Consider the following 15,502-nt stretch of genomic DNA (forward strand, 5'->3'; position numbering starts at 1 on the left):
GACTTAAATTCTTTTTCCTTTGTTGGAGAACAATGTCCTTTTCTCCTGAATATGGATGATGATCAGTTCATTCAGAGGCTACAGGATTTAGAAAAAAAAAAAGGAAACCAAAATGTAAAGTGACTTCAGGTGATTCTCTTATTCTGGACACAGGGAGATGAGCTTCCCCTTAAAGTCCTCAGATTAGAAATGAGAACATAGCTTTAGGACCAGAGGAAACAGTAGCAGTAGCTACTTCTTTTTTTTTTCTTTTAAATCAAATTATGGTTGATTTACAATGTTGCGTTAGTTTCAGGTGTACAGCAAAGTGTACATTCAGTTTTACATATATGTATTTAGCAGAAGCTACTCTACATACACTTTAGTAGAGGGCAGTTTCCTGGTTTGGGACTGAAATGATTAGGGTAAGGATTGTGCTTTATCCTCCCACGTTTGTAACCACTTGTACGGTTTTTTGTCTTGGTCCCAGGGCATTTTAACCCTCTGAAGGTTAGTGAGTAGGATTTCTTTGTAAGATAATGAGAGGCTTGTCTTCCAGCAGCGTATACAAAAGGTCCAGTAAGACTGCAGTTTTCAGTCTCGCAGTTGTGTCGAGGGATTATCAATTTACTATATTAAATACTCTGATTCAGAGTGGCCAATTTTGGGTTACACGCCTAATATGAACTCGTGTTATGTTAGTAACAAGGAAAAAATTACTACTGAATATGGCACAAAGGGTTACATGTAAGAAGTATCAACTTTAAACCTTGATGAAAAACAGGTTTGAAACGAATGCTTCATTGAAAGTACTACACTGAACAAGAGCATTTGTTTTTTGAGTGTACTGTGCCACCTCTTATTAAGTGAGGTTCAATTGTGTCCCTTCAAAAAAAAAATATTCTTAGGCTAATAAATTTAGTGTATATTTACATGAAGTTTGTATATGCTGCCATAAACCTCTACACTGAAGTGTTCTGCTTGCAAACATTTTTACAACACTTATTTATACGATTAGTTTATTAACTTCATTGCTTCGAGGTGGGTACTTTAAATAATAATATCTATCAGAAATGATCATTAATTTGACCCTTATCTGCCCTTGCAGTATGTGTCTACTGTGAGCACTTTATTACCTTTTGTAGATAATATAATGTTTTCTTATTTGGCAAGTGGATGAAAGAAGAATGAGTAGAAACCAAAATGAACACCATGCATAAAACACATTGACATATTAAAACAGACATTGTTCACAAATTGCCTGCTGGCTTTAAAGAAAAATATAGCTTCAATCAGTTAATGTTTTAGTAAATCATTCTTTTCATTCAACAAGTTTTGATTGAAATTTTACTGATTTTGAAATATATATTGGGCATGTCATAACAAAGAGAAATATTCCTGTATAGAAAACAATTTTCTTCCATCTAGTGCTGCTAAATAAAGAAGTGAAATTTCCAGATATATCCTTTTAGACTGACAGTACAGACTTAAGTGGGCACCCTCTCGGCCCTTAAGGCCTACAGAGTGTCTGAGGGCTCTGTTTAAAGGTTAGAAGAATCCAAGTTCAGGCGTTGGTCAGGGGTTCAGAAATGAGGGACTCCTCTTTCTGCAAAGAATCCCGTTTTTAGTCCCCTAGTCTTTGGAGAGACTCATGCCCTTCAAAGAGTTTCCTAAAGAGAAGAAGGTGAGGGAAGTGACAGTAGAGAGAGGCCCTGATTATGAAATAGGTGATTGGACTTTATTTATTTATTTTTAAATTTATTTAATTTATTTTATTTTTGGCTGCGTTGGGTCTTTGCTGCTGCGTGCGGGCTTTCTCTAGTTGCGGGGAGCGGGGGCTACTCTTCGTTGTGGTGCGCAGGCTTCTCATTGCGGTGGCTTCTCTTGTTGTGGAGCACGGGCTCTAGGTGCTTGGGCTTCAGTAGTTGTGGCTTGCGGGCTCAGTAGTTGTGGCTCGCGGGCTCTAGAGCGCAGGCTCAGTAGTCGTGGCGCACAGGCTTAGTTGCTCCGCGGCATGTGGGATCTTCCCGGACCAGGGATCAAACCCGTGTCCCCTGCATTGGCAGGCAGATTCTTAACCACTGCGCCACCAGGGAAGCCTGTGATTAAACTTTAAATGAGGTCCCTGTGACTGCTCTCTTGAACCACCAAAACCGCACTTCACAAACATGCTAATACCGTGAGCCCTTTGATTGTTCAAGGAAGGAAGAAAGGTCTGTCTTTTAAAAAGAGAGCAATTTATTTCGTAGATTAGCTTAAGTAATGACTCTGGAGTGTACTAAGAAAACCAGGTAGGCACTTCATCAAAAACTTATACCTCTTACCGCATGTGAATTTGCTCTATGAGAAGAACCTGAAGGAAAAAACGTTCAGGTTGTACAAGCCCTGTTGGCCAAAGAAATGGTCCCGTTGTTACTATAAACAGATACCCTGTCTCACTTCTCCCAGTTGGGCTCAATCCAATTCCTAAACCTGGCCTCTTTCAGCCCCTTTATCTCCTCAAACACCAGTCCTTGAAGAGTCCCTCATTTTGGGCCTCAGAGTAGCATCCTGAGCATGGTTTAGAGCCTTAAGTGGTGAATGTGGAGAAGAGTCAAGGGAGAGCGTGGAATACTGGGGACCGGCCTCCCCTCTTCTGGCCACGTCGTTAGTGTAAACCTCATGGACACAGATAAAAGAAGAAAAATCGCCTGGCTTATTAGAATCTTAGAGTTGATAATTACAAAGAATAAAAAACTTTTTTATAAAACTCTGAAGTAGAATGATAGTTATTCCCCTGACAAGGAACTTGGGTCTTGGGTTTTTCAGTTCAATTCAGTAATCATTTTGAAACATCGTATGACCAGTGATTTCAGTGCTTTTGGAGTGTATCAGCCACTTGATCAACTTTGTGCAAAGAAAGCTGCCTTTATAATGTCTTCAATTTTGGATTTTGCTTAGGCATGCATCTTTTTCGGTGGCACACCCTGTGTTTTCATGCATTTCTCTCTCACCAGACTTAAAACTAAGACAGTAGGGAAAGAACATACTGGATGCTCTCTGAGTGTCATTCTTGGCTAGGGAAAAGAAATGTCTGTCTTCTTCTTTCTTCTCAGGCTTTTGTGAAGTGAGGAGGAATAGTCCAGTCCCAAGACCAGAAAGGATTTGAACGTGGTGACTCCAAGCAGTTCGCGGGCACTTGTGAAAGAGTCAGATCTCCTCTTGTTCCCACGTGTGTGCATCCCGTTGTTCTACCCCTTTCACTGAAAAGAGCCAATCGGGCTCTTCTCTGTTGCCAATAATCTTGTGCCCTGGCTTACTAGAGCCTTCCAGAAGAAAACTTAAATGGCCTACATGAGTTCTCTCTTGAAACCCAGCAAGAGGCATATATTTGCAGAGTAATTTCCTTGTGGTTCCTCCTGAAGCAGATGAATAGGAAGAGCTATTTAAATCAAAATAGTTTCATTATGACACAGGTCACAATGGGTTTCAGGTCATCCTGGCCTTGCAGTTAATAATGAGGTTCTGTGAGGCATGTAATCCTGGTGCACAGGTGAGAGAACATGGGGATCAACTGATGCAGAGTCAGAGGCCAAATCCCCATGAACCAGAGGTGCCACAGGCCCCAGTAGCTGACATTCTCTTTGCACATATGGAGATGTTCCATGCACACATGTGGAGAGATTCCCTATCCCTGAAGGCTGTTTTAGGAATGAAGAAAATATTCTAGTTCAAATGTGCAAATATTTAGCAATTCTGCTTTGAGCCACAAACTTCAACTAATCATGCTCTTGGCATTTTCCAGTATCTTACCGGGATTGGCAGTTCACTTATATAGCTCTTGATGTAACCTTCCTCAAATAATTATATCCTCTTTCCTTTTTGTTTGTTTCTGTTTAAGTAGATATTACCAGGAAGGCATTTTTTTTAAAAAAAAATCAAACCTTTCTTTCTCTTCTTCCGTTTCTCCTTCAGGTGATACACTTCAACACTTTCTTCTGTTATTAGTGTTCAGTGGTCTGGAAGATATTTTGGAGCACATTTTATAAAATGGAAAGTTAATAGAGATAAAATTTTGTAAAGAGGCATTTGCAACCTTATTACTAACGATTATAGTGAATTTTTTTTTTGTATTTTAATTTATTTTCTGTAAACATTCGTGTAAAATGAAAATAAGCTACAGTAATAACATTCCCTATTTTGTGGCATTTAGGAACCTGTTTTATTCACTGGAACAATGAGGAAAAATCTGGATCCCTTTAATGAGCATACGGATGAGGAACTGTGGAATGCCTTAGAAGAGGTAATTTATTGAATGTTCTTAACTTGTTAGCATCAGTATTTATGGATGGACATTTATAGCATTGCAGGTAATTAAGGGGAGCTTATCGGTTTAACTGACTTTGTTTACCTCCTAGGAGGATACTGATGACGTGGTGCAGTTAAAATGTGTGTACTGATGATGATGAAAACCAACAACATAATGCCTCATGCTTTTTAGCTCTTGCCCTAGAACCCAAAGCAACTGGATAGATTATTTTGTCCTTAGCAGAGCACTAAACTAGAAGTTAAAATTATGGGTTTTAATTCTAATAGTGACCTAGTGAATTAATTATCCTAATTACCCTGCAACATTCATTTTATTCCTCTGGTCTTAGGGAACATCTACTAAGTGGAGACAATGATAGTTTTTCATTATTAACTGAAAGATAATTGAAATCATACTAATAACATGCTGTGAAGTTTTAGAAAAAAAATTTTATAAAGGTGAATTATACATTTGGAATGTGATAATAATTATTAATTGGCAATCATGTCATTTTAATGCTGCAGCATGAATGCAGGTAAAGGAATCCTGGCCCTTTCACTCAGTTTTTATATGGATAAGTTCATTTCTAGAGGATTTTCTCTTATTTGTGTAGTGTTTCACTTTGGACCACTTCTTTGAATTTCCTTACTCTTGCATGAAAAGGATTTTGAATGGTAGGGTGCTGATGGTTTGTATGTTTTAATACTAATTATTCTATGCATGTGCCCTAGTTCTGAAAATTGATTCTAAGCTACTGATGGCAGAAACTATATCTAGACTTCTAAACCATACACAGGTTTTTAATTCCTCATACAACCTAGCACTGTCTTTTGCTTTTAGAAAGTAAACACTTAATAAACAGTTAACTGAATGTTCGCTTGATCTCTTCATTTCAGAAAAGTGTGGCTTATTTATTTTTTTTAAAAATTGCGTTTTTATTGTTGTTGTTTTTGTACAAATCCCAGTGACCAGTTGCTCACATTGTTGTTGTTTTGAATTTGTACGTTTTGTCATTTAGTGTCACCTCTCTAAGGTTAGCTGTGAAATCTGCAGTTTATACGGATGAGCTTGGGCTCTGAGCAAGCTGATTCAGCCCTACAGTTTTTCCTGCCAGTAATTCTGGTTTCTGAAGGCAGATTATCTTTGGCAGTTAAAAGTTGTTTGTTTTTTTTTTTAATCTTGTAGTACAGTTTAATCTTATAACAATCCACTACGTTACACACCATCTATACCCATAGTCTGGGGAAAGTAAAACTTTATGTTGTGTCCTGTTTTTCATGAGTTTTCATTCACTACGAAACATTAATGAAATTGAAGTAAAAACCCTTGACTGGTCTAGCAGTATGGTGTTAAACTTGGGAAAGAAGCATCCCCCAAATAGGCTCAAGGTTTACTGTGGTACAGTTTGTCACTGTTTGAATTTTTTTTTTTTTTAAACCTTTAGACCTTCTAAAATGGTAAAGTACTGATGAGATTATGTCTCTAGAGAACCATACTTCCCACAATAATTAAAAAAAATTTTTTCCCTGTAGTATACTGACTCCTATCAGCCCTAAAGATCTTTTTTAGATCACATTGGGAGAAATAGCTTTATTTTTTGAGAGACTTCCTTAACTAATCCCTAGGTGGGGTTTCTGGTGGATGTCATGTGGCGGTGATGGGGGACACTGAGATCTTTGTGTCTTGAGTTGACTCTACCATCTTTCTCAGTGAATGCTGCTTGGAAGGAGCTCTTCCCATCACCTGGCTGTACATGTAAGATACATAGGAAGTCCTGAGGACTTCAAAGCTCTAATGTCTAAAAGGCTTGTCTCCTTCATTAGTAGTTCATTTAGGAAAATGTCATTCTTCTTTCTGTATCCACAGGTACAACTTAAAGAGGCCATCGAAGATCTTCCTGGTAAAATGGATACTGAATTAGCAGAATCAGGATCGAACTTTAGTGTTGGACAGAGACAATTGGTGTGCCTAGCCAGGGCTATTCTCAGGAAAAATCGTATATTGATTATTGATGAAGCCACAGCAAATGTGGATCCAAGGTATGGAGTTGAGGTCCATGAAACTTGGAATCTGAATTTTAAATGTGGTAAATGGAAAACATTTAATGTTGCTGAGAAATGTTCTAAGCGCTCTCTTTTCCCCACAGATATCTCTTGATAACATTAATTGCAGAAAACAAAGGAAGAAACCAAAACCTGTTATATGGTGTTAATGTTATTAGGCATCCTAAGAGAGCTAGATTCCTAAATCCAGCTTCTGATAGTTTCCAGTAATTTCGAGGGAAGACTGTCTTACATTGTTTTATGAAAAATCTTCTAAGGAGACTTTTTATACTCAGTTTTTGAAGAGCAATATTATGTCTTAAAGTATTGATCTTTTAAAACATTATAAAAATATGTGATTTATTTTAAGTCTTAAGTCTGCTATTTCTGTCTTTACCGAACTAAATTCAACTTCTTTGTTTCCAGAACTGATGAGTTAATACAAAAAAAAATCCGCGAGAAATTTGCCCAGTGCACTGTTCTAACCATTGCACACAGACTGAACACCATTATTGACAGCGACAGGATAATGGTAAGACCCTCACCTGTGGAATTTCAGTTGTTCCCATTTATGTTCAGTTTTGTCAATGTATCCTTCCTTAGAAAACGTGATAGGAACCTCCAATAAGTTAATTTTCTCTTAAGTTTTCCTCTCATTCTTGACAGTAACTCAAGTACTTACCTACACTTTCAGAATGTGCTATTAAATAATATATCCAGTAATTTCATATTTTCATATTAGAAGTTTATTTGAAATGTTATTTTTCATTAAGATGGCCAGCCACGAAAATACTCCAAATCCAAGACACAGCTTCATATTTCAGTGTTCTAGAACACAGTCATTTTTCCTTTGTCAGTTATTTTTTCAGATTTTTAGATTCCCTTAATCAAAAAATTAGCCTTTCATTTAGACTGCCAAGAGGTTGTTGGGTAAGGTTGCAGAATTTCTCAGCTGTTGGGACTTTCACAAGATTTCCTGTCAGAGGGGAGTCTATGAGAAGAAAGGCCTAGTGAGAAAAAGAAAGTATTTCAACAGAACGGATTTAATTTAGGAAATTTTACTACATAGGAATTGGAGGCATGGGAAAATGAAAGTGAACACTGTGTAAGTAATGTTAGGAAGCAGCTATCTAGGACAGATCTGCAGACCTAACTAGCAAGTCTCTTTCACAATAGATCTGGGCACTGCACACATAGCCGACTCCAAGCTTTGGTCTCTGTGTATCTGTCTAGTATCTTCCAGATTTGATTGGTTCTGTCTTTCTTAGTAATTTAATGTTTATTTATTTAGCTTTATTTCCTTCCATCCTCCCTCTTTTACTTTTCTCTCTCTTCTTCTTTTCTCTCTTTTTGTCCTTTCCCTCTGTTGCTTGCTGAGTGTCAATAAATCTTAGGGTGTGGCTTTATAAAATGATAAGATAATCATTCCTCAAAGGAAATACCTTTGACTGCAAATAAGCCCAAAAGAATGCAAGTTATTTTCAGGCTAACCCCCAGCCTGTGGCAGTGAGCTGGTTTTACTCATCTTACAGATGATAACTGTTGTCACAAGGTACCACTATATCCAGTGATGCTGATTAGTGATGAAGTAAATAGATAAAGAAAGCCTGCACAATTCATAAGAGGCAACAGATGCAGTTAACTAGTGATTTTGATGGTCCATACTAAACAGATGATAGTCAGTAATATACAATCGTTAATACCCAAAGTCCCTTGTGTCCAGTGATAATGGAGGTGTCTCTTTTGACTTCTTAGGCAGTTTCTGGAATATCACCTCCCATCCTACTTCACATTCATTGTCAGACGGGATCATCAGTGGGGGCATTGAGTAGATAGCAGACTGTCAGCATTGAAGCAGTGCCTTTAGCCTCTCTCCCCCGAGCTGGACGTGCACAGGAGGGAGCTCTGGGGAGGCAGATGACAGGAGTGGGGCATCCCCAACCAAAGGGATGCTCTGGGCTTTAAGCTGTGTGTCTGGTCATCTGGACTAGAACATCACAGTAGGAAGCAGGCCCCACCGGCAGTCTTCTGTGCGGGACCAGGTGACATTCCAAGATTGGAGGACAATGACACTTAGAAACCAGGAACATTGTTTAGCATGGATCATCCTTAGTCCCTCATTTTGTGTTCTTGAATGCTAATTGGAAAAGTATCCTTTTATTTCTGTTCTTTACTTTTCGATTTGTTGGTCTCATGTCTCAGCATTGTATTTTCCAGACTGTCCCTCAAAGCATCTTTCTTCCACAAGAAATGAATGATGCTGTGTAGTTTACCTATTTTAAGCCCTTTGTCAGTATTTAGAGGCAGCAGCAGAATGGTGGCTTGATCTCCATCCAGTTCAGTTCAGGGATCCACTGAATTTAATCATTGCTCCTAAACGTTAACCTGGAGATTAATTTTTGGTTTTTGGTATTACAGCATTTATGGTCGGTGGTTTCTTTTATTATCTAATTATTAGAAATACTGTCACCTTGGAATATATGATTGGTTAAAGAAACAGTGAGAAGGGACAGAATTTGCAGACATGTCAGCTGGTCACTCCTAAATCTTATCCATCAGCACTTGATCCACAGTATCACCTTAGCCAATCAGCTTTGTTGCCATTATCAAAATATGCCCATTTGTTTAATGCTTTATGTACCAGTATCTTCTGGTAAATTTCTGTAATCTCAAATTTTTCTCTCAGTTTTTCTGAACAAATCCTCAACATGGTTTTACAAAGTGGTTTACAGCTCGGCCCCTCCCCACCTTTCTAGTTTTGTCTCACTCTGCTCTTTCCTTTAAAGCTAAAACCACATTGATGGTCTTTCAGTTCTCCAAATGCGGTTTTCACTCTCTCTTATAATTTTGCCCTCTCTTTTAACATTGGTGGCTTAGACTAAGGTGGTAGTAGTGGAAATGGTGAGATGGTTGGATTTGGGATAGACAACAAAATGGAGCCAAGTGAACTGTGTGATGGATTGAACGTGGGATCTGAGGGAAGAGAGAGGAGTCAATGCTGGTTTCTGGCCTGATCATCTGAGTGAATGGGGAAGAAGGAGTCCATTGGGAGAAGGGAAATGCAAGGGTTCTCTTTGGAACCTGTCACCTTTGTGATGACCAACATTGTTTTCTGTGGTGGACTTGCCCTTCACCGTTGGAGCTGCCCTTCGCACTCCTGTGTTGGGAAACCTTCAGTTTAGGGCTCCCTGGTCAAGGTCATCGGTGATGTTGCAGGGAGGTCCCACCAGGAAATGTGAACATGGCCACTTGTTTACATCTTGGTCCAAGCTGGTTGCGGTTGCTGACTCCTTAGACCTCAGGGGACCCAAGAGACGTGCATCCCCTAGCTTCAGAGCTGGGGAATTGTTCTCTGTGCTCCCATCCACCCTAGGCGTAAACCTTTTATGTTGCTGTGGAGCTTCTGATTACCAGTTGGCTTTCAATTTTGCAAAAATCTCATAAATAATGTTCTTTCCCACACCTTTGATTTTTGTGGCAATTTTTTTTTGCTTGCTTGATTTAGAAATATGGGCATACCTTGTTTAATTGTGCTTCTCAGATGTTGCGTTTTTTACAACATCTGTGAAGCACGTGGTCTGTGGCAACCCTAAGGCAAGAAAGTCTATCGGTGCCATTTTTCCAACACATGTGCTCACTCCATGTCTCTGTGTCACATTTTGGTAATTCTCAGCACTATTTCACATTCACTATTTTCACTGTCATTACATTTGTTATGGTGATCTGTGATCAGTGATCTCTGATGTTACTACTACGACTTGCTGAAGGCTCAGATGATGGTTAGCATTTTTTAGCAATAAAGTATTTTTAAATTAAGGTCTGTATATCGTTTTCTCAGTCATAAGGCTATTGTACACTTGATAGGCTACAATGTAGTGTCAACATAACTTCTGTATGCCCTGGGAAACCAGAAAATTCATGTGAACCAATTTATTGTGATATTCATATCTTTGTGTGGTGTTCAGAAACTGAACCCCCAAAATCTGCGAGGGATGCCTCTACCTGTTTCCTTTTCAGAAAGCAAGTGATTGTCTGTTCCTAAAGCTTTAAGGGCATAAAGACAAGTCAATCTGCTGCAAATCCTGATGTTCCAGAGGGTGGGCGGCCAGCCTCAGGGAGTGGCTGGGGAAGTGACAGATGCTAATGAAGGGCATAACCAACAGAGTTATCACCATAAAGTCATGTAATTACAAGTGCTTAAGGTGTAATAATTACATTTTGTTGCACTGGTGAATACTTCTGCACAAAGTCGGATGGATATGGTTTTGTTTACTGTAAGTAAATTAAGCAAAAGGCTTGTTGGGAAACAACTGTGACCTAATTAATAGCTATGTTTATGTGTTGGCTCTCCAAATGGATTTACCCAGTTTGGGTTCATTAAGCACCATTAATGTGTCAGGCTAAAAATTCTATTTTGCAAAGATGTTCTCTCAATTTTAAGTTTATTAAACGTGATGGAGTCATAATGACAGCTAATGTAATCTTCCTTACTTTCTCTGTTGCCACAAAACAGTGGAGCAAGACAGACAAATCAGAAATCCTCTTCCTCCTAAGACTCAACAACTATCTCTACATTAAAGGCTTCTTCCTGTAGTTTTTAGGATTAGCTGGTTGCTTGTGACCTGTTTTCTCTTCAGCCTATAGCACAGCTTTTCCCTCCAATCCCTGCATACTCCAGTCTTCGTATCACCGTGGATTCTCCCTAGAAGTGTGAGCAAAGGAAGCATGTGAAAATCTGCAATTGCTCTAACAATATTGTTGCCTGTGTTCAACATTTTCACTGTCTGCAGTTAGAGAATTCTTTGGAAATGGATGATGAAGAACCAACACCAGGGCCAGGAAACTTGGATTCCACCTCTTCTGTTTATAGACAGTCTTAGACGATTTAATATTCTTTGCCTTTCTTCCTCAACTCAAACCTCTTTTTAGTAATGTTTTCCCAGATGAATGAAAACCAGAAACTATTTGTCACCCCTGACAAAAAAAAAATTTGAAAACTGTCCTTATGCGTAGTCCTTATGTTGCTAATGCTTATAAGGGTCAAAATAGATCTTTCTGCCATTTATATTGTTAGTCCTATTGCTTTTTGAGAGTGTTAATCTTTTTCTGGCTTTGCCTTTCTTAGATATTAGTCAGTCCTGAGAACTCAGTGGAATCATGTGCTTTAGACAATATGAAAGAAAATGAAAAGATCTGCTATTCATTCAAATTTTAGTAAATAAAGTAGAAAGTTGGACAAGGACAAAATAGTGATAAAACTTCCCCTAAAAAATATATAAAGTCTTTATAGTCAGAGAACTCATTTCCACCAACTCTGAAGTGGTGATTTTTAAAAGTTGTTGCTTTTGAAGAATGTAAAATTCTTCGTTGTATGAAGTAATTTGATATAATTATTTCCTTTGTCTTTGGCATGAGAGAGACCTATGTTTTAAAATTGCATTTTTTTCTTCTTTACCGTCAGGAGGAATGGTTATGCTCTATAATGCTACACATAAGTAAAATTACACATTCAGGGCATCTAAATTGGCATGCCAAATTATATGACATTTTAATAATTATGTGGATGTAACAGATTCAGTTATTCTTAAACTCTTTTGAGAGAGCTGCTGTTAGCAGTGATTCTTAGCAGTAAAAGTTTAACAGGAAAATGGCCTTTATGAGACTTAATAAATGTTTCCGATTGAATACCCTGGGACCAAATTAACTGTTAATACCTAGATGTGGAAGAACAACCTGTGTCCTGCTTAGAGTTTCATCCTATTCTCTTAAGATACATTTACTCTAAATATGACCTAAATGAAGAACTAAGTACCACTTAACATCAAAACTGTTTTCCTAGGTATGTCATTTGGGCCAGTTATTTCAGATTCTTTTTTTCCCTCTGAAACCATTAACCAAAGCCACTAATAAGTAGAAAGGCAGAGTTAAGAGCCCTTTCCTCTTCCTTTCAGTTTCCAATTAGTGGACATATTAATGAGCAATAAAATGGGTGAAAGGAAGGCAGCTGAAGAAAGAACAAGAAGCAAGGAAAGATAATTTGTGAAAACAGATTCAGATCCTTGGTAATTCAGATTGGGCTGCCCCCGTGTGCTCTGCAGGCCGTGATCACTGGAATTTGGAGCTCAATTTCTTAATTGCTTCTTTAGACTTATCCAAAGAGAAAATTGGATTTCTAGAGATTTTCTTCTGTGCAGAGCAATTCTGCTAAAGCTGTTTAGGTAGCAGCTCTTTTTGCCAGCTTTTCACTCTCAGAAGAATAAACTACTACCAAAGCTAACTTCAAGAAGCACCTTAACCTCTCTGGCAAAAGATTCTATCCCCACTTAGCTGAAATATTCCAGGGCCCTAAGGAAATTCCGGAAGCATTTACTTTTTGTCCCCAAAATTGCTCAGATTCTGTGAAACCAACTCGGGAGTTCATTTGCTCTCTGCCATCAGTTTCTATGACATCACCCTAATTTTTTGCTAAATTGAGTTTGATTTCCTTGAATCAAGAAATTTCCCAGCTCTGCATATCTGTATAAATAGCCCTCAAAGCTCAAGAGCCTGAGAGCTAAAAGCACTAACTAATGATAACAGCCCCAAATGCCCTGGGCAGAATATAAAATGCCATATACTGCCGAGTGCCCCTAATCATAGTCTAAAACTTTCATTTTCTTCCTATAACATTATAATAATAAAAGGTCGGGTTAGGCCTTTGTCTGCTTAGTAAAACAGGGTAATCAAACCGTTTAAACACCAGCCAGGCCTACCACCCAAATAGATTCTATTCTCACTGTCTTACCCCTTTCGGAAATATTGTCTGAGTTATAATATGTTACTGCAAAACATTGTGTGCTAATGGGCTTCTTTCTGCTGATTAACAGGTTTTGGATTCAGGGAGACTGAAAGAATATGATGAGCCATATGTTTTGCTACAAAATAGAGACAGCCTATTTTACAAGATGGTGCAACAACTGGGCAAGGCTGAGGCCGCTGCCATCACTGAAACAGCAAAACAGGTAAGCCTGCCGCAGGGAGTTGTAATTAAAGTTCGTCTCCAGGGTTCACTCCTCAGGATCTGGCACCAGGGGTCTGGTAGCAAGCACTCTGTACCCTTTTCAATTATAAGCCTCCAGAGACAAAGCTTCATGACTGCACCTTAAGAGTACATTGCAGGGGGAGGGCATGTCTGCTGAGAATCTGCAGAACTAGTGGGGGCGGGATGCAGGACGTGTGTGCGCTCACGTGTGCACACACATGCGCATGAGAGAGAGATTTCGGATTGGAGCTTCCACACGTTTGGACTCTGGGGTCAGATCTCATAGAGCACAGAACACTCATTTTGCAGACCCTTTACATTCTTACGATTGGTGCTTAGCACATTTATGATACAAATGCTGTCAGGGAACATCCAGGAAATTTGAGAATTTGAGAAGAAGAATTGGAGTGGAATATTATGAATTGGGTCTAGAAAGATCTACCAGGGAAAGGTGTAGGTCTCTTCTGGCTTCTAACTGTAAAGAAAACTCCTACATGATACTGTCACTTTCTCCCTAATTCTTCGTTGTTTAGAATTAGGTCTGGTTGCCTCCCTATGCTTCCTCTTCTTTCTAGAAGATGAAATTGTCATCAGGATAAATCAAGAATTCACAGTACCCTAACACTGTAGTCTGAGTGGCGCTTGAAGGTTTACAAAGCATTTTCACAGATGAGGTGTGTGGAAGCACTAAGCACTGTACATGGTGTGAGAAAGGTGCTCGATGAGTAGCGTTCAGGTCACGTGGTATCTTTCTAACAAAGGTGAGGTGGTGGTATCTCATAGTACAAATGTGGTAACTGAGGTCTGGTAAGGGACTTAGCCACCGTCATGCAGCCAGCTGTAATTCTCTCTGGAATAAGATAGGAGTGGGATTGATGGAAGGATAGAGGGCGAGAAGAAAAGTCTGCTGTTCCTGCCCTTTTTGATGGGTGGGTTCAGGTGGGTTGAGGCCTCGGAATGTATGTCGTGAGGCTTTCCGTCAAAACTTTACCTCCGGGTGTTAAATTATGGGTGCATTTTTCCTTCTTTATACTTTTCTGCATTTCCCAGATTTTCACTTGTAAGTTAAATAAAATTACTCTTTCAGTATTTAAAATATCTCTTAAAGAAAACGTCCCATAATGTTACCAACAAGAGATAGAATTAGAAATTTGTATGCTCCCATTATAAGACTTCAAAATAGTAAAATAGCTTATTTTTTAAAAAGAAGGGCAAAAATGGGTAAAACCACAAGGAGAAATAGAAAAATCCACAATCAGTGGGAGGTATTAAAACAACTTTCTATCAAATTAATAGAGCAAGAAGAAAACTAAGTCAAGATACAAAAAATCTGAATAATCAGTTAACCAATTTGACATCATAGGCGTATATAGAGTACGGTATTCAACAATTGCCAGTTGTAGGACTTCCCTGGTGGTCCAGTGGGTAAGACTCTGCGTTCCCAATGCAGGGGGCCCGGGAACAGCCTGCAGGGGCCGACCAGGTTTGATCCCTGGTTGGGGAACTAGATCCCACACGCATGCTGCAACTAAGAAGTCCGAATGCCACAACTAAGAAGCCTAGGCTGCGTGCCGCAACTAAGAGTCTGCATGCCACAACGAAGATCCCATGTGCCACAACCTAAATAAACAAACAGAACAAAACAAAACAAAAAAGGGAAAAAGAAAACATGTCCCAGTATCTAAGTAATTCTATATGAAACATATATCTGAAATGTGGCCTGAATTCTCCGTCATTGTTTTTTATTTATTTGGCTGTGTTGGGTCTTCGTTTCTGTGCGAGGGCTTTCTCTAGTTGCGGCAAGCGGGGGCCACTCTTCATCACAGTGCACGGGCCTCTCACTGTCGGGGCCTCTCACTGTCGCGGCCTCTCTTGTTGCGGAGCACAGGCTCCAGACGCGCAGGCTCAGTGATTGTGGCTCACGAGCCCAGTTGCTCCACGGCATGTGGGATCTTCCCGGACCAGGGATCAAACCCGTGTCCCCTGCATTGGCAGGCAGATTCTCAACCACTGTGCCACCAGGGAAGCCCCCTGGAGCCCTATATTTTTTAATGCATGAAATTTACAGAGCGCTCTCATCCACTAGAGTGTCTCCCAGTCAGAGCTTCCCTCCTAACATCCAATAATTATTTGGGATTCCCTATATAACCTAGTCACAGAACAGCCAGGAAT

At 39.4% G+C, this 15,502-nt stretch overlaps 1 protein-coding gene across 3 annotated transcripts in view; it reads left to right on the forward strand.

Moving 5' to 3' along the window:
- The window catches only part of ABCC4 (ATP binding cassette subfamily C member 4 (PEL blood group)), a 218,320-nt gene that overhangs the window by 191,006 nt on the left and 11,812 nt on the right, over positions 1 to 15,502 (forward strand). For all 3 annotated transcript variants that reach the window (XM_061171226.1, XM_061171227.1, XM_061171228.1), the window contains 4 exons: positions 4,172 to 4,261; positions 6,134 to 6,306; positions 6,736 to 6,841; positions 13,176 to 13,310. In XM_061171226.1, the coding sequence (XP_061027209.1) occupies positions 4,172 to 4,261; positions 6,134 to 6,306; positions 6,736 to 6,841; positions 13,176 to 13,310 (504 nt within the window). The remainder of the gene's footprint in view (positions 1 to 4,171; positions 4,262 to 6,133; positions 6,307 to 6,735; positions 6,842 to 13,175; positions 13,311 to 15,502) is intronic.

The sequence above is a fragment of the Eubalaena glacialis genome, chromosome 16 (genome assembly GCF_028564815.1).
Source record: "Eubalaena glacialis isolate mEubGla1 chromosome 16, mEubGla1.1.hap2.+ XY, whole genome shotgun sequence".
NCBI classification, from domain to species: Eukaryota; Metazoa; Chordata; class Mammalia; order Artiodactyla; family Balaenidae; genus Eubalaena; species Eubalaena glacialis.